This window comes from Garra rufa, chromosome 1 (genome assembly GCF_049309525.1).
Source record: "Garra rufa chromosome 1, GarRuf1.0, whole genome shotgun sequence".
NCBI classification, from domain to species: Eukaryota; Metazoa; Chordata; class Actinopteri; order Cypriniformes; family Cyprinidae; genus Garra; species Garra rufa.
The window spans coordinates 40,190,955-40,210,592 of NC_133361.1; the positions used below are offsets into that span (position 1 = coordinate 40,190,955).

Sequence of the window (19,638 nt, forward strand, 5' to 3'; positions counted from 1 at the left end):
AGTCAATGTATCTATGACTTAAGTGTTTAATTTTTTCAATAAGCACATAACTTTTTACACAAAATTCACGCAGGAACTGCTCCGATTGATTCAAACTTGAGACTTTGATTATTCATTTCAAGCGATTCACTAGCAAAAACCAAGATCAAATGAAAAGAGCCATTTAAAGAGCATTTGGAATTTCGAAATCGCTTTTAATGATTTTAAAAAGCACATATAGTAATGGGTGAAACAGAGCTTTTCAAAATTTTGAATCAGTTAAACCATCGTGTTGCAAAATGATTCACAGTTTCAAAGCGTTCCAGTCGGATCGCATGTCGCAAATCTTTTGATACAGATCGGGACTTCGAAGCGAGTTCATAAATCATATATTTGCAATCCGCACTCCTGATCTGAAATTATGGTTCACAAATCATTATTCAGATCGGGACTTCAGAGCGCGGATCGTGAATCATTTGATTTAGATCTGAACTTCGAAGCGGGTTTGTGAATCTTTTGCTTCAGAGCATGGATTGCAAATCATTTGATTTAGATTGGTATTTCGGAGCAGGTCATTTGATTTAGATCGGAACTTCGCGTATCATTTTATTAGTAATTTTTTGAAAGAGAAGACATTGATAAGTGAGATCTTTGATTGAAGTCATTGAAAATCAAAAAAGCAGTGCTTGAAAAGTCTGGAATTTCATTTTACAGTATCTGTACGAACCCTGGTAATGTGTTAAGTGTGTTTGTATTTGTGCACAGCTGTCCATTCCCCTGCGCAGTCAGGATGACTTGGATAAAGCCATTGATCTGTTGGACCGCAGCTCAAACATGAAAAGCATCAAGATCATGCTGCTGACACAGGAACAAAGCAATGTGAGACTTACAAGTAATATTATGTCAGTATATGAACCAGTTCAATTTGGAAAGCAGACTATGAATCTAATTTTCAGTGTGCCGAGCAAATTCTAATAACTCTTCTTACTAGAAGGAGGTTTAGATGCTAACAATTGTGTATCAGTTATTACACAGGAAATGTGTTGTGTTGTTTCTACACATAAAATGATTTCTAGATGCTTATGTACTAATGTATGTGTGTTTGTGTATGCAGGCCTCTTCTCCATCTCATCACACAATGTGCAAGCAGGTTCGCATCAAAACCTCTCAGTCCACTGGCGATGTCAGTACTGCCTACCAATCCTCCGAAACAAGAGGACGCCACCCCTCCACCAGTGAGTTCATATACACACACTCACACACATGTGCACACACTGCTGCGCTTAATCAAAAACCCCTCTGCATTTCTTATCAATCTTCTTGCCCTGGTCTTTTTCTCTCTCATACTCTTTCATTTTCTCTCTCTCTCCCTCTGTTGTTTCTCTGACTTCCTCTGTGAGCAGTGGGTCCTCTTCCTTTTCCTGTCCACCATCACTGGCTGCTCCACAATGGCTTGCTGGCTCCCAGCCAATCAGATTGCGAGACACTATTAGCATGGTGGGCCAATGGCCTGTTGTAGAGATAGTGTGTATTTTAGGGGGGGAGGGGAGGTTGCTGCAGCTTGTTAGGGCGTCTGGAGAAAAGCACAAGCTCTTTGAGCTCTGTGACTGGAGGAAAAAGCCATTTGTTTATGTTTTGCTTCAGTTTCATGATTCAGCTGTTCTGATTTGAGGTTATGCTCTTGTCGCAGTATAACACATTGCATGGGACTAGCATGGGTATATTTGAAGCAATACCCAACAATACATTGTATGGGTCAAAATGATCGATTTTTCTTTTATGCCAAAAATCATTAGGATATTAAGTAAAGATCATGTTCCATGAGGGTATTTTGTAAATTCCCTATGGTAAATATATCAAAACTTTATTTTTGAGTAGTAGTATGCATTGCTAAGTACTTCATTTGGACAACTTTAAAGGCCATTTTTCTTTTTCCTTCAGATTTCAGATTTTTAAATATTGTCCTATCCTGACAAACCATACATCAATGGAAAGCTTTCAGGTTTCAGATGAATTTAAAAATGTACCCTTATGACTGTTTTTGTGGTCCAGGGTCACATATCATGCAACCTGTGTACTTCTAACAAGAAGGCCGTACTTGAAATAGAGTTGTTCAGATACTTTATTGATAAATCGTAATTGATTAAATATGTGCACACTGGTTTATTGCATGCCAGCATTTTGAAAATATCAATATTTTCGTGTATAAATTTTCAGGGTAATTATGGTATTCTTCTCTTTCACTGAGTCACTGTACTGACTGAAAGGAAGCAAAAATACAAAATGGTGAAGTAAACATGATGTGAATACAAATTGTTGTAACAAGTGCACTCTCAATCTTATACCACAGTGTTGTCAGGTCTGACAAAGATATATGTTTGCCACCATAACAGTGTTGCTAGTAAAAAATGTGTTCTTTCAAATGTTGAATTATTAGTTGTAACATTTATATCTGTTGTCTTGTCCTTACATAGGTTCTCAGAACACTGGGCGAAGTTCTCCACCTCCTGGTTACGTTCCTGAGCGGCAGCAGCGAATCGCACGTCAGGGATCATACACCAGCATCAATAGCGAGGGGGAGTTCATACCTGAAACCAGCGACCAGTGTGTGAGTTTAAAACACATGCGCAAATGTCTCAGTGGGTACTTTAAAAACAAAACAGATTTAGTGCTTTGTTCATTTTTGTTATATATTTGTATTCATTGTGTTGTAAATCATATTTATTTTAATATATCAGTTTATATTTATATACAGTTGTGGTCAAAATGATTAGAACACTAGTATTTTAAGTCAGTTATTTCTATATCTTGCCGTAGTGTGTCAGTAGGAAATATCATTTTATATTTCCAAACATTCATGTTGCTATTAATTGTAATAATCCAGTGAGATTATTGCTTTCACAAGGAGTCTGACAACAGCCAGTGCTCCACACAGAGATCTGATCTCATCATCATTTAAACTAGTCTGAAATGTCATGAAGAAACAAAACAAACTGAGACAGACAAAATCCAGAAGAACTGTGGCAATGTCTCCAAGATGCTTCAAGAAACCTACCTGCAAAGCTACAGCACTGTTAAAGGTTTTAGGCACTTGTGTAAAAATGCTGTAAAATGAGGATGCTGTCAAAAATAATGTCATAAATAGATTTTTATTATTAATTAACTTCTAATAACTAAATTAAATCAACATTTGGTGTGCACTTGTGTGTAGTTTTTCAGGTAGGTTTCTGGTAGGTATGTTGCCAACTGATATTTCCTACTGACACACTACAGCAAAACGTAGAAATAACTGATTTAAAATCATTTTTCAGCTGGTAAAAATACTAATGTTCTAATAATTTTGACCACCACTATACACTACCATTCAAATGTTTCGTTTGAGATTTTTTATGTTTTTGAAAGAAGTCTCATAAGGCTGCATTTACAGTAAAAGAGTAATATCTAGAAGTATTATAATAATTTAAAATAACGCACTTCTATTTTAATATATATTTTAAATGTAATTTATTCCTGTGATGGCAATACTGAGTTTTCAGCAGCTGTTACTGCAGTCTTCAGTGTCACATGATCCTTCAGAAATCATTCTAATATTAATGTTTAAAGCAGATGTGCTGCACAACATTTTTTTTTTTGTTGAAACACGTTTTTCTCTGCATTCTTTGAATAAGTTCAAAAGAACAGCATTTGTTTGAAATATATTTTTGGGGTAACAAATGTCTTTACTGTCACTTTTGATCAAGTTTAATTCCGTCTGGCTGAATAAAACAATTCACTTTATAAATTAAAAAAACTTTTCAACAGTAGTGTACTTATACTTGAAAATATTCTATTCCATTTTATACATACATGCCATGTTGTGTCAGTGCTTATAAGTGCTGGATATTTTGCTCCAAAGCAGAAATGAATGATTACAATAATAGCAATTTGTAATTTGTAAATGCAACATGTTAACTTTTGCAATTATTGTGCTTCCCTTAAGACTACATGATTTTTTTTTTTGTTGGTTACGTCAGTCACTGTCTACGCGATGCTATCAACCATTTATCGCTTGCCGTCTTTAACAACGTGCTTGCTGTCATCGATACAGCCGGACTGGACAGAAGGTGCCATGAGCGAAAACAAACAATAGCTAGGAACAGTGTGTTTTGCTGTGTCTTATTGTTAGAAAAGCCCCCAAAAAAGAAAAATAATGAAACATGCTAGACTTTCTGTGGTTATTGTCCACCAGGACACACTACACAAGATATCTTATCTACACAAGATATGAATCTTGTGTCCCAACGGCCATTGTCATCTACCCATGACACCCTAAATCAAAGCAGACTGCGCCAAAATTGGGATAAAGTCTGAACTGGGCTTAATTCATATATACATTGCTAACTTGCATATTCTTGCAGCCAGTGTGAAAAAAACAAGCCATATGTGCAGCGTAGACTTCATGTATAGAGTAGGTGTCAGGGTTATCTAGGAACAGTGAGATGTTCCTATAGAAACGCTACATGTTCTATGAGAGAACTAAAGTATATACCACATTATATACCACTGCTAAAATAAAATGACCTGCAAAGCCTTTAACTTATAGTATACCTGTATTTAAAGGTACTGGATCCTTGGAGCAGTGCAGAAAACTCAGTGTCCGGCAGCTGTCAGTCACTTGACAGCAACTCTGACAGGTGAGGAGACCCACACAATTTAAAATGTATTTGAATGGTAATGTAATAGTAAGCACCTGTCACTGTGTTATTTTGCATTTATTGGTGTCTCTTGTTTCATAGTCCCTCACTCAGGAAACCTCGTACACACAGGGTTAAGAGTTACCCTGACAACCGACAGGACTGTGCAGGTGCGCCTCAGTGAAGACAGCAAACATTGATAATGTTAAAGTTTTAAAATCTGCTTTTCCATTGACCAAAATATCTCCTCTCTACGTTCTTCTCTTTCAGATCGGGAAAACCATGTATATGATAAGATTGTAGGCAAGGGAGGAACGTATCCTCGCAGGTATCATGTGTCGCTACATCATAAAGACCACAGTGAAGGTACGAAACGCTCAAATTTAGGATACTCAAACACGCTCCAATTCCTCACATGTCATAATTTATACGATTAATACTGCTTCTCAGGTCGACGGACATTTCCGCGGATACGTCGTCCACAGGGAAACTTGTTCACATTGGTGCCATCGCGGCGTTCTCTGAACGGCAGCGAGGAGAGTTTGGGGAGCTGGCAGCTGGTTGATACTCAAGCCAGACTCCGTCCACAGGACCGCCCAGTTCCTCATAAGTGTAAGTTTGATACTGATCATGATGTTGTTTGTGTTTATAAACATTTCAATGGGATAGTTCTCCCAAAAATGAAAATAACCACAAAATTTATATCATATCGAAGTTATATTAAAAAAATATCCTGGCTCTTCCATACTTTATAACGGAAGTGAATGGGTGTTATTTTTCAGTAGTCCAATAAAGTGCATCCATCCATCATAAAAAGTGTCCCACGCAGCTTTGAGGGGTGAAAAAAGGCCTCCTGAAGCAAATCGATGTGTTTTTGTAGGAAAAATATCCATATTTACAATTTTATAAACCATTTTCTCTAGCTTCCGCTAACTGTCATACGTGCAACCAGGGCCTAAAATTAACTTTTTGCCACACCTGTCAATGGCTGGTAACGCAAGAAAATTTACCAGCCAAAATTTTTTTTACTGGCCATGAAACTAAAACTAAAAACAGGCAGTTACTTTAATTTTATGCATTAATGGTGTAATTACTAAATTTTTGCGTCAATACATGTTCACATTTGGCGCTGTCACTTTAATTCAGTGCGTCCAGTACAGCAAAAATAGACTTAGTGCAGAATCGCTGTACTGCTGCAGACGCACCGCTCCTGGAATGCACTACTGGACCACAACCATGTGCAGTGTAGGGCTGTAGCGATACACTAATCTCACGATACGATACGATACACGATATTCAGCTCACGATACGATATATATCACGATATTTTGCCAACGATACGATTCGATATAATTCGATACTATTCTATATAATTCGATACACATCATTTTCTGATAGATTTAAAAGAGACAGAGTGATTTTGGTGACATCTTGTAAGTGTTTAATTTACTTGGATTGAATTAATTGAAATAAACTCAAAAAACATCAGACAGCTTGCAAAATAAATGCTGGACAAAATTAATCAAAGATGTGTTGAGAAAATTAGTTCCATTTATTGAAACAGTGCAAACAGTAGCTTACAAGCCTTTGAAAAGTAAATAAAATGCAACATTGCAATTTGCAATTAAAGGGATAGTTCACCCAAAAATGAAAATTTGATGTTTATATGCTTACCCCCAGGGCATCCAAGATGTAGGTGACTTCGTTTCCTCAGCAGAACACAAACGAAGATTTTTAACAAAAACCAGTGCAGTCTGCCAGACAAATAATACTGGTGGATGGGCACCAAACCTTTAAAAGTAAGCAAAAACATGCACAGACAAATCCAAATTACACCCTGCGGCTCGTGACGATACGTTGATGTCCTAAGACACGAAACGATCGGTTTTTGTGAGAAACTGAACAGTATTTATATAATTTTTTACCTTTAATACACAGCCACGTCCATCTGTCCTGAGCACGAGCTTTGAACGCGGCTCGTCACATATGAACGCGCTCTGACGTAGTATACGCAAACGCAGTAAAGGGAAATAGGTTAAAAGTCCCGCATGAGTTTGCGCAAGCAGATGTAATCTTTTAGCTTTAAATTGGTTTGAACAATCAGGTTAGGTGCAAGTAATTACCATTTTGAATAGCGGCTATACCCACAGTCTGTGTGCACTGTGTAAACAACGAGTGTTGTATACACGCGACAGATCGCTTCCGGTGTTTGCGTATTCTACTTCAGAGCGCGTGCACATGTGACGATCCGAAAGCTAACCTCCTGCTCAGGACAGATGGACGTGGCTGTGTGTCAAAGGTAAAAAATGATACAAATACTGTTCAGTTTCTCACAAAAACCGATCGTTTCGTGTCTTAGGACATCAGTGTATCGTCACGAGCCGCAGGGTGTAATTTGGATTTTTCTGTGTGTGTTTCTCTTTCCTCTAAAGATTTGGTAACCATTGACTGCCATTATTTGACTTCACCGGTTTTTGTTAAAAATCTTCGTTTGTGTCACCTACATCTTGGATGCCCTGGGGGTAAGCAAATAAACATCAAATTATATATAAAGGGATCCCTTTAAGCAGGCGGGTGCTGGATTTATATTCGCCGCCATTCTCTGAATATCCTCGCTCTGACTTGGTAAACAGGAAGAGGTAGACGTCTGCGTCTGTGTAAAGTTAGTACGGGTAACTTGCTCTACAGAAACACTAGCGGCTGGCTGACCAAATCGCTCTTCCTGCAACGCGAACAGGGGTAAACAACACGGGGGATTAGAATGGGACGTATGTATCGATACTCGTGGCTAAAAAATCGATACTTTCTTTGGAAAAAAAATTATCGATTTATATCGCAGAATCGATAAAATCCTCCAGCCCTAGTGCAGTGTGAACGCTTTAATCCGTTAACATGAGTGCAGAAAAAATACGCACTTCATATACACTGCAAACGAAGTATGTGTGAAACCGGTGTACCTAATACAAGCCAGTCTCTCTTTTATCCATTTCTTTTTGAATAAAGCAGCAATATCTTATCAGGTAAAAGTTATTAGAACCGTGTCTAGAGACAAGCTAGTCATCACACTGCTCTGACCTCATCAGCCCATTTGTATCCTATTAGTTGATTCACTCTTGTTGCTTATGACACAGCAGCTAACCAGGCACGATAATTCTGTCTTCGGAAAAGTTTATTTTATTCGCTTATGTCAGAAACGGCGAACCTCTTTAAAAACTGTCTGATATTTTCACTACATTGCATTGTTATCATTTGTAAAAGTTTTACCTGTCAACTGTCGCATGACACAGTTACATATAATCACCAATGCTGATTTTTACTTGCATTTGGCGCATTTTAGACCCTGCATGCAACTGTGCATACGTGGGCATATAATAAGCTCTGGTGAGAAGTGACGAACGCGGAAGCACAGAGGAGAGGGCAAAACACCAGTCACGGATTAGAAATTCAAAACGAGGATTTGTAAAGAACAATGTCAGAGGATTTCGATATAAGACAAAAGGAGAATGGTTTTTCGTTGCTGTTAACAAACGTTGGTTTTGTTGCATATGCATATGACAGTTAGCAGAAGGTAGAGATAACGGTTTATAAAGCTTACAAAAATGCATCGATTCAGTTCAGGAGGTCTTTATTCAAACCCTGGAGCTGTGTGGGACACTTTAGATAAATAACATAATTTTAGAAAAATAACACCCATTCACTTCCATTATAACGCTTGGAAGAGTCAGGACATTTTTTAATATAACTCAGATTGTATATGTCTAAAAGAAAAAAGTCATATACACCTAGGATACTTTGAGGGTGAGCAAATCATGGGTGATTTTCATTTTTGGGTGAACTATCCCTTTAAAAATGCTTTGATGTATTGTGTGGAATAGTCAACCTATTTGTTTCATTCAGCCAGTCATTTTTTTATTTTTGTATCTTCACATGTGTTATGTTCATGTATGTAGCCCCTACAGCTCCAGTGACATGGCGTAGGGGGAAGTTGCTGGGTCAGGGTGCTTTTGGAAGGGTTTATCTGTGCTATGATGTGGACACAGGCAGGGAACTTGCAGCAAAACAGGTTCATTTTGACCCCGCCAGTCCAGAGACCAGCAAGGTACAAGAAACACTTTTTTGTGTGTTTTTCTTGATCTTTTCTTTCTTGTCCTTGCCAGCATGTTTTTTTTTCTTTCGCAAACTTTTCCCCACTCTTTAAATCCTTTCCTGTCTGCCATTGCAAAAACATGCACTGTCGCTTCCTGTATCTGTGTGTGATTGTGAGCGTCGGCCTGAGGGGGGTTTGAGGCGAGGGGAAGTGGGGTAGTCTAACAACGCATTTCTCGTTGATCATGCCCTCGCTCGACACGAACGCACACATACGCTTACACACTCAAAAGCAAAGCCACACAGAGGAATGTTTGGCATTAGTGTGTTGTGGTTTTATGTTTTGGGTTGATCTTCCACCTACATGCTCAGTCATCTCACTCATACCCCCCTCTGGTCACAGTCAGCTGGCTCAGCTGTGGTCGTGTCATGACTCTTGCCCTTCTTTCTGCAGGAGGTGAGCGCTTTAGAGTGTGAGATACAGCTGTTGAAGAACCTGCATCACGAACGAATCGTCCAGTACTACGGCTGCCTTAGAGACCATAATGAGAAGACTCTCACTATTTTCATGGAGTATATGCCTGGGGTGAGTTTGGCACAGCACTTGGGTCATCAAGTGTTGGGGAAAACAACAAGACTAGTCTTGTTAACTGAGTAGTTCACCAACAATGAATATTCTATCATTATTTACCAATCTTCATGTCGTTCCAAACCTGCATGCTGCTCATTTTCCTAAGAAATGCACAAAAAGAATCTAAAATAATCTCTTTCATAGTGACCATGGACGTTTTTCTAAATAGAAAAAAAATCATCATAAACATAAAATATTTGAATATATACACCCCTGTGAAAAAGTTTGAGGTCATGTTTTTGAAGAAGTCTTTAATGATCACCCAGACATATGTACATATTTTATGTAAAATACAGTAAAAACAGTAATATTATAAAATATTATTACAATTTAAAATACCTTTATTTTAATGTATTTTACATTTTAATTTATTCCTGCTTAATAGTTTTGTGGAAACTGAGAATGAGTCTTTGAATTGTAAAAAACTAACTTTTTATTAATTCAGTGCATTCTTGTTGAATAAAAGCATTCATTTATTTCAATGTTACTGACCCCATACTTAAATGGTAGTGTATATTTTTATATACATTTATCTAGTCTTATATACGTTTTCTGTATCCATATGATGACTTTTTGTGAGAAACCGAGCAAAAAGTCTATTCAAATATGGTGACATTTCATATCGCAAAAAACTGTTGTTGTTGTTGTTTGAAAAGATCAATGGAATCTACTCCAAAGATAAAAATAAGGACGTAAATGGTTGATATGACATGAGGGTGAATAATCAATGATACAGTTTCCGTTTTTTGGTGCTTTATCACAGCTAATGCATTCTATTGTACATGAATTATAAAGGCCGGGACACAACAAGCTGACTTTAAAGAACTAGCGGCAATGAAAGTCGACAGTGTTGTCACCTCGCATCAACAGCGCCTGGACCAAAAATCTGTGCTTGAACACACCACACAGACTACAGCCGACTGCAAACAACATGTGCGTTCTGCTTAAAAGGAATTAACAGTCTATATCAGCAGCTATCAATAGTATATATTCGTCATTCAAAAGGAAAAACCGAGACAAGGATGTACAAGATAGAAGTTAAGCTGATAACTTGCTTCATTTTAACAGCTCATTTTGTTAGGAAAATATTCACATATTGGAATGCTTTGGTAAGATCACGTAAAATTAAAACAGCCTTCTGTCCGTGCCGCCTTCATAACTTGCTCTTTTTCATCACTTTCACTTTAAAGGGGTCATGAACTGAGAAACCAAAATTCCCTTGATGTATTGGCATATAATAAGTCATTGTACTATAAAAACATCCTGGAAGTTTCAGAACTCAAAACTTTGTAATTAGTCTAAAAACAGCTTATATTAAAGGAAGTTTAGCCCTGCCCACCGATTCGCACATAGTATTTACTAAGCCAAACGATAAAGATGGCTCTGAAAATGTTCTGCAGTGCCAATTTGTGGGAAAAAAAACTGTCTTTGCATTGCCTGCCTTCTGATCCCAATGTTAGTAAAGAGTGGATGAACTTTATTTTAATTGAAGTTCCAGACTGCGTCAGTAAGAACCCGGTCCTTTGTTTACTTCATTTTACTGCAGACAGTGTTGGGGGTAACGCATTAAAAATGTGAACATGCATTAATTCATCTTACTCACTAAAAAAAAACAGATACAGTATTCCACAAAATGAATAAAATAGTGAAATTCAAAGCAGACCTGCAATAATTAAATATGTTAAATAATACAAATACCCTTTATGTATTTAATCCCATTTTATTAACCAATGTCTTTGCTGCCGACCTTCGATGATCCAAATAATCCATACTAATAAGTGAAAATTACTCAAGATAATCTAACATTTGTTTTCCTTTTTTTATTGCTGAAGAGTTGACATTTTTTCTTCTGCGGTCTACTGTACAGACGTGAATTAACTTTTCTCTAAGCCTGAGGCTTTTGGTATAAAAAGGCTTTTACATTTGCCAAAAATATAACTTTTCACGCCTATTCAAACAAATTTTTTTTGCTAAGGGATGAAAGCAGCACAGAAAATAGCCTATTACTTCTAAATTATGATTTTTTTTTAGATGTAAAAATCTTGATAACATTATATGGACCTCAGAGAACAGTACAAAATAAAAAACAAAGGCAGATCATGAACCCTTTAATTCTCGGTCACTGACTTGTTCGGTAAACTGAGCATCCGAGTAGAGTTTTTATTCTCGCCAACATCCCGACACTGATTCAACATGTTAAATCAGGCAAACTGCCCCTGACGAGACGAGTAAGCTCGGTGTGTTCCGGCCTTAAGGGTCGTAATGTGTCATCACACACCTGTTTGTTAGCAATACTGTGGTTATGATGTAGAATTCAGTGTGACTCACTGTTGCTGTGTTCCTTGACCCCTTTAGGGTTCAGTCAAAGACCAGCTGAAGGCTTATGGGGCTTTGACGGAGAATGTGACACGCAAGTATACCAGACAAATTCTGGAGGGCATGTCCTACTTACACAGCAACATGATCGTCCACAGGGACATCAAAGGTACCGTCTGGCTTTGGACTTAACATCTAATACTGTGTACAGAAGTGTATTATATCAGTTCACATTGCTGACCACTGAAGTTTATTTTGTAAAAAAAAATATTTGAGTAGCGGCTATTTGAGTAACTGTTTCATGTTGTAATAATTTTGGATGACCTATTATAGCTTGTAAGTCATGTAACAAGAGGAAAACTGGATCAAAGATCTTTTGGTCTGTTGCATGCTAACTCCTCTCCCTGGTCACTTCCTCCGGTGCGTTCAGGTGCCAACATCCTGCGAGATTCTGCCGGGAATGTGAAGCTGGGAGATTTTGGCGCCAGTAAGCGGCTTCAGACCATCTGCATGTCCAGCACTGGAGTCCGATCTGTTACTGGAACACCGTACTGGATGAGCCCAGAGGTCATCAGCGGAGAGGGGTACGGCCGGAAGGCAGATGTTTGGTGAGAGAAATTCTTTTGGTTATGGATTAAAAAAACAAAAGTACACACAACCTTATGAGGTGAAATTCAAAAGATTGGGAGTAGTAGATTCTGGCCTTCTGCTTTAGAGAAAAATGCTTTGGAACAGCTTTTTCCATATTTGTCCTCCATCATGGGAACCTAAAAACCGTTAGAATATTTAAAATATTTTCAAAATCTCATTTTACTAGAGTGAAGAAAGCAGCTGGGATTTGTGGAAGTGGGTGTTAGATGGTCTCAGTATTTTTTCACCTTTAGAATCCGGACTAGAGTCACATTTTACTGTAAACTGTTTTTTTTAAGCAGACATAATTGTGATCTATGTTGCAGAGTCTAAAAAAGCAACATCCTCTAAATATTAACAACCTATTTTTAACAGAAAGACTTTTAAACAAATGTTAAAGTAGGAGAAAAAGAACAGGGTTCTTTTTATATCCTTAAGAAGCACACAGATTCTCAGTCAGTGGGAGTGACTTAGTTGCTGCTCAGGGATTCCCCAACATAAACTGATTGGACAGATTCCCCTCAGGTCAGAAGAGCATTATGATTGGCTGAAAGTCAGCTCACAAGAGTGAGCTGAAAAAAGTTTTTCCTCAAAACAGTCAGCTATTTGAAATGCAGTTATAAAGAACAGAAGTGTATTATGTCCGAAGACTATTAGTTCAGTTTGCTGCTTTGGTAAATTCACACCGCTGAGCACTTGAAAACATATTCTATAGAACAGTAGCCATAAGAATAGTGCAAATTCAAAAACACACAGTGAATTGTCTGTTTTCATGTTCAAATAGTTTTGGGTCACATATTAAAGCTTGTAAATCTTCTTGTAGTCATGCAGTAAAAGCAAAACTGATCAAAGATCTTTCAGCTAGGAGAGAGTTATGATCTGGCTGAAAGTCAGCTCATATGAATGAGCTGGAAAGATTGTTGTTCTCTGGGTCACCAGATAGTCTATTAGCATAAAACACTGCAAAAAAAAAAAAATCTTAATCAGAATTTTAAGTCTGTGTAAAGCAATATTACATGTGACCCTGGACCACAAAACCAGTCTTAAGTAGCACAGGTATATTTGCAGCAATAGCCAAAAATATATTACATAGGTCAAAATTATAAAAAAAAATTTATGCCAAAAAACATTAGGAATTAAGGAAGTTTGCTTCCAGAACAAAAATTTACAGATAATTTATTCACCCCCTTGTCATCCAAGATGTTCATGTCTTTCTTTCTTCAGTTGTAAAGAAATTATGTTTTTTGAGGAAAACATTTCAGGATTTCTGTCCATATAGTGGACTTCAACAGTGCCCACAAGTTTGAACTTCCAAAATGCTGTTTAAATGCAGCTTCAAAGGGTTCTAAATGATCCCAGCCAAGGAAGAAGGGTTTTATCTAGTGAAACGATCGGTTATTTTCTAAAAAAATGTACAGTTTATATACTTTTCAACCTCAAATGCTCTGTGTATTTCGGTTCATGACAGGGTATGTCGAATCTTCTTTTTTTTCTCCACTTTCAAAATCGTCCTACATCGCTGTTTTACCTTTTTTTTTTGTAAAGGGCGTTTGATCTTCTTTGAATGTTTACTTTGTAAACACTGGGTTGGTACTTCTTTAGCAATGTAGGACAATTTTGAAGTTGGATTAGAAAATGAGATGGGAGTTTTTCGACATACCCTAACTGTCTTGAACCAGAGTACACAGAGTTTACGCAGAGCTAGACAAAATGAGCATTTGAGGTTAAAAGGTTTTTAAATTGTCAATTTTTTTTAGAAAATAACCAATTGTGTCACTAGATAAGACACTTCTTCCTCGGCTGGGATCGTTTTGAGCCTTTTGAAGCTGCATTTAAACTGCATTTTGGAAGTTCAAACTTGGGGGTACCATGAAAGTCTACTATATGGACAAAAATCCTGAATTGTTTGCCTCAAAAAACATAATTTTCAAATTTTCATAGATTTTCGAATAGTTGCATCTCGAACAAATAAGAAAGTGTTGAGCTGTATAAATCTCAATGTTAGGAAAAATTGACCCTTATGACTGGTTTTGTGGTCTAGGGTCACAAATATGAGTTTGTCACATTTGAATGATAAAAAATGGCAAGTAAATAAAATAAGTTATCAAAATCTTGAAAAAATAAGCAGTATTCTCTGCTCTCAATGACTGTCTGTGCTAAAACCATGCCCACTTTCGAGAAAGCTGCCGCATCTCTCAACTGTCAAATACAAATCAATTTAAATAAGGAGAATTAGCTGAATTAGCCCAAGCTCAGTGGCTCCAGTGCGTCATCGAGACATCGGTCCGCCCAAAAAATCCAGAACACAAAAATAGTAAAAAAACGTTTAACGGTTTAACTCCACAGTTCATTACTACATAGTTCAGTCTTTGTAACATGTTTCAGCAATACATTTTTAACATTTATAATATGTTTAGACACAATTCTCTGAATTGCCTTTGCACAGACTTCAAAAATGTCTATAAACATCCATAAAACAAGATAAATTTACTTGAAGCAAAATTACAAACATTACTACAATTTAAACAAAAATCAATCAAAATGTAATTTTGAAACACCTGGAATCCATAACCTTTCTGTAATTTTACAACCAGTACTTGAAAATATGTGGAATGTTAAATAAACAATATCATGTAACCTAGCAGGTCCTTTTTCTCAAACTGTGAACAGGAGTCTGGGCTGCACTGTGGTGGAGATGTTGACAGAAAAGCCCCCGTGGGCTGAATTCGAGGCCATGGCAGCCATATTTAAGATCGCCACTCAGCCCACCAACCCCCAGCTGCCCTCTCACATCTCCGAGCACACGCGGGACTTCATCCGCTGCATCTTCGTGGAGGCCAAGTACCGGCCGAGTGCAGAGGAACTGCTCAGACACCCATTCTCCCAGATCTTATGCTGAGGAGGTCCATCTAGCTGCTTCCAATGGTTAAAAACCCTAAGCTTCCTCGCTCAAAGAGCGATAAGCTCAGTTTCAAAGGCAATCTGCGTTCATGTGACCTGTCCACTGTTGCCTGGATTAGGTCACAAGACTGGTTTATTGAAATGTGATGTCTTTGGGTCAGCAGGGGGCGCTACAGGGCTTTCGTGTCACACACGCTCTTTATTCCAGGAATAAATGTGTCACAGGATGAGCAGATGCAACAAACATAACAGTTTGAGCCACTAAGCTGCTTCAAACTGGACTTTTTCTTATGACTGCCAAATGTGCCTTCCAACGCCAATAGGGGTTGAGAGTTTTTCAGACATCAAGAAAGTCTCCTAGTAATGAATGTTTCATACAGTCCAACGCAGAGTTATGAAGGCTGTGTTTTTATGTGCCATTTCCCCTTTCACACGGATTCCCGTGTGCGCCCATTGTCTCTACGACTCCAGGCACTTAATGTTAAAGGAAATGTAATAATTGTCTCAGTTTGTTCCTGCCTCAGACGAATGAGGGTCTTACGCACGTCAGTCTCGAATGGCTTGCATTCGCGATTAATCTTATATATTGATTAATCTTCATAGAATTGCACTTCCTTGATTTGTAGCCTGTAAGAACTGTTTTAGTCTGTTACAGAAAGCAGCTTATTCTCGTTTTTTGGCTGAGGTCAGATGTAGAGGGTCAGGGCATGAGGGTATAGTGTTGTGGTGAAAATGTGCTTCGGTTGAAGTGTAACACTTAGTTTTGTAGCGCAGCAGTGCCTTATAGTGTCCTGTAGAGAGCAGCAGTACAGTACTTAAGATGCAGCTAATCTCACTAATAGCATTCCCATAGTGATGAGATGTTAAATTGGGAATCTCGTAAGGTGTTTCATCGGTTATTTTGGGTGTGGCGAGATATTGAGAGCAAATTAGGATGTATATTAGTTTTTCTCTCCAGCCCAGCCAAAGAAAATGTATTAAGAAACTGTTGTGCCTTAAAGTGTCGAATAGCAGTATATTGGACTCATTTGGATCAGATGCACTTTTGTTGATGAATGTTGAATTTACCAAATTGTTCAATTGTTACACAGAATGTGAAGCCTTTTTCACTTTTATTTATATCCCAATGTTCAGCCATTTTTTATATACGAGTATATATATATGTATATGTATAAATCTATTTTTATATAGTGACTCTGAACCGAGTTATGCTTTTAGGAACCGAAGACGAGTTAGAAACAAGAATTGTAACAGCAGCTGGTTTTGCCGAGAATACAACATGATTTTACATGTGTTTATTACTGGCTGGAAATTAAGCTGTGGCGATTTATGCCGTGCCTGATCTGTGCAAGTCACAAGTCCTCTTTACTCATGTTTTTTAAGTCTTTATTGTGTGTGTGTGTTTGTTTCTGTTTTTCTGTCTGCTTTTTCACCCGAGGATATCGGAGAGAATCTCGCGCAGACAGAATTTTGACGCAGGTTGTCACAGGAAGTGACCAGTGCCTTGAATCTTTCTCAAAAACACACCGATATTCACATTTGCTGCCACTTAGGAAGGGCTTGCACAGACAGTTGCCTTTATGTATTCAGAGTTGCAGTGTTGGAAAGTCAAATACGAAGTGTAAAAGAAAGATTTCGTTTTTATGTTAAGAGAAAGAAAAATGGTGTTAAGATTGATGTCAACTACCATTACCAGTTTGGGGTCAGTAAGATTTTTATTACCAAGGATGCATTAAATTGATCAAAAGTGACAGTAAGGATGTATATAATGTTATAAAAGATCTTGGAAAAATGAATCAAGGGTTCCACAAAAATGTTAAGCAGCACAACTGTTTTTAGCATTAATAATAAGAAGAAATGTTTTTTGAGCATACAAGCAAACCAGTATACGAGAATGATTTCGGAAGGATCATGTGACACTAAAAAAAAAGTTAATTCAGCTTTGCCATTATAGTAGTTAAAATCAAAAATGGTTAAGTGGCAATAATTACTGTTCTTGGTGTATTTTTGATCAGATGTAGCATAGATGAGCACAAGAGACTTTTTTAAAGAGATAGTTCATCCCAAAATGAAAATTCTGTCATTAATCACTCACCCTCATGTTGTTCCAAACCCATAAGATCTTTGTTCATCTTCAGAACACAAATTAAGATATTTTTGATGAAATCTGAGAGCTTTCTGATGCAACTGACATGTTCATGACCCGGAAAGGTAGTAAGGATATTGTTAAAATAGTCCATGTGACATCAGTGGTTCGACCATAATTTTATGAAGCTACGTGAATACTTTTTCTGGACAAAGAAAATGAAAATAACGACTTTATTCAACAATTTGTTCTCTTCCGTGTCAGTCTTCGACACATGTGCACGATGGTACCACAACGCATTTTAAGGCCACAGAAAGGTAGCAGTGTCCTTACGACCTTTTTGGGCCTTGAACTTGTCAGTTGCATTGCTGTCTATGCAGAGTCCAAAAGCTTCTGCATATTTCATCAAAAATATCTTAATTTGTGTTCTGAAGATGAACGAAGGCCTTACGGGTTTGTAACACCATGAGGGTGAGTAATCAATGACATAATTTTCATTTTTGGGTAATTTATCCCTTTAAAAACAGTCAAAAAATCGTAATGATCCCAAACTTCTGAACGGTTGGATAATTCAGAATTATTCGAAATGTGGGAACTGTTATTATACTGTAAGTAAAGTAAGTGCATGAGACTTGGCCTGTTTTTGTGGAACTGAGAAGAGTGTGTGAAAAGGCATTACGCTTTCTTTGGAAATGTGTCAGGGGGTATTGCTCAAATGAAAAGAGTAGGTGGATGCCAGGGGTGAATTTCCACTCAGCTTGACGACTTTGTTTAGCTCAGGGTTTGAGTGACAGGTGTCCGTCATACGGGCACACCAACACTGACCGCAGGACCAGTTGTCCTCCTTTATTATTGCTTTGAAAGTATTTTGGCCTCCTCTAAAACAGGCTCAAATATGATCTCAAATAGCTGCTAGTTTTTGTTCAGGCAGCTACGAATCAGTATTGTACCAAAGATTGAGAAATATCTCAGAGAAATGTCACCGTAAGTCTAGTTGAGAACCCTGGGATAAGCAAAAGAATACGAGCAAATAGGTTAGATACACAGTATATGAGTATGGTTATGTATCTTGACGTGAGACTTGCAGTGCAAAGTCTAGTGTATCAAATATTTTCAAATAAAATAATATGCACAAAGCCTGTGTGCTTGTTTTTCATTTTGAATATGTGGTATCATTTTCAATGTACTTTAATATCCATTATATGTGTTTGTTCATGATTCTTGCTAACAGTGTGTTTCTCACGTCTGTCTTTGTCTGTTTGGAGTCAGTCTAAGCCAGTCACAGTACTAACTGCTTTTCTCTGTGAATACACACCATTGTGGTATCAAGGAAAGGAGCGACTGAATTTATAGCGCTTCCTCCCCCTCTTCTCTCTTTGCAGTGAAATATAGTGCAAGGCGAAACATTATGTTCAGGCAGGAATGAGGCCCACATAAAGAAGTGACTTATGTGAAGTCTAAGATGTTTGTTATTTTTTCACTGCATTTTTTACCACATTTACTGCAAGCATTCAGCTGCCAGTCACAGTGTTCCCGGGGTCTTTTGACCATCAGGAAAGTAAAATTGCTTTTCTTGTGCATAAACTGATAAGAAATGCATTTCTTCATGTGATAAATGTGTATTTTTATTGGGCTGGGTTTTGGCACAAATTTTCACGATTCGATTCTGATTCACAAGCTTGCTATTCGATTCAATTTCCGATTCAATTTGATTCAATATCGATTATTATGGATATATATCAGATGCAGCACATGGCACATTTTCTCAAGGGAGAAAAACTTAAGTAATGCTGTAAAATGAGTGTCAGTTAGTATTACATTAGGTTACAATAGGCTAATACTCTAAGGTCAAAATTAAATGATTTGTACTAAACGCTTAAATTACATTCAGTTAAGTTTTTTTTATAATAATAATAAAGTTACAATTACATTATATTTCTACTCCAATTAGTTTTTTGAAATATAAATATTTAAAGGGATAGTTCACCCAAAAATGAAAATTTGATATTTATCTGCTTACCCCCAGGGCATCCAAGATGTAGGTGACTTTGTTTCTTCAGCAGAACACAAACAAAGATTTTTAACTCAAACCGTTGCAGTCTGTTAGTGATTTAATGGCAGTGGATGGAAATTCAATCATATGCATATTACAAACACTAGTGAAAACCTTGATAAACCTTAGTGAAATTCATTCATATGCATTACTCAAAACCTTAGATAGACCAGTGAAAACATTGATCAACATTAGTGAAATTCATTCATACACATAACTGAAAAACCACTTACAAACACTAGTGAAAACATTGATCAACCATACCCTGCGGCTCGTTAGTGTC

At 37.4% G+C, this 19,638-nt stretch overlaps 1 protein-coding gene across 1 annotated transcript in view; it reads left to right on the forward strand.

The window, feature by feature from the left end:
• map3k3 (mitogen-activated protein kinase kinase kinase 3) overlaps nt 1-18,244 on the forward strand; it is a 37,028-nt gene extending 18,784 nt beyond the window's left edge. Inside the window, exons 7-18 of the mRNA XM_073840618.1 lie at nt 745-858; nt 1,094-1,214; nt 2,454-2,587; nt 4,579-4,652; nt 4,755-4,822; nt 4,923-5,018; nt 5,103-5,264; nt 8,603-8,751; nt 9,193-9,324; nt 11,725-11,854; nt 12,116-12,293; nt 14,986-18,244. Coding sequence (XP_073696719.1) covers nt 745-858; nt 1,094-1,214; nt 2,454-2,587; nt 4,579-4,652; nt 4,755-4,822; nt 4,923-5,018; nt 5,103-5,264; nt 8,603-8,751; nt 9,193-9,324; nt 11,725-11,854; nt 12,116-12,293; nt 14,986-15,214 — 1,587 coding nt within the window. The 3' untranslated portion in view covers nt 15,215-18,244. The remainder of the gene's footprint in view (nt 1-744; nt 859-1,093; nt 1,215-2,453; nt 2,588-4,578; nt 4,653-4,754; nt 4,823-4,922; nt 5,019-5,102; nt 5,265-8,602; nt 8,752-9,192; nt 9,325-11,724; nt 11,855-12,115; nt 12,294-14,985) is intronic.
• Nucleotides 18,245-19,638: the final 1,394 nt, after the last annotated feature.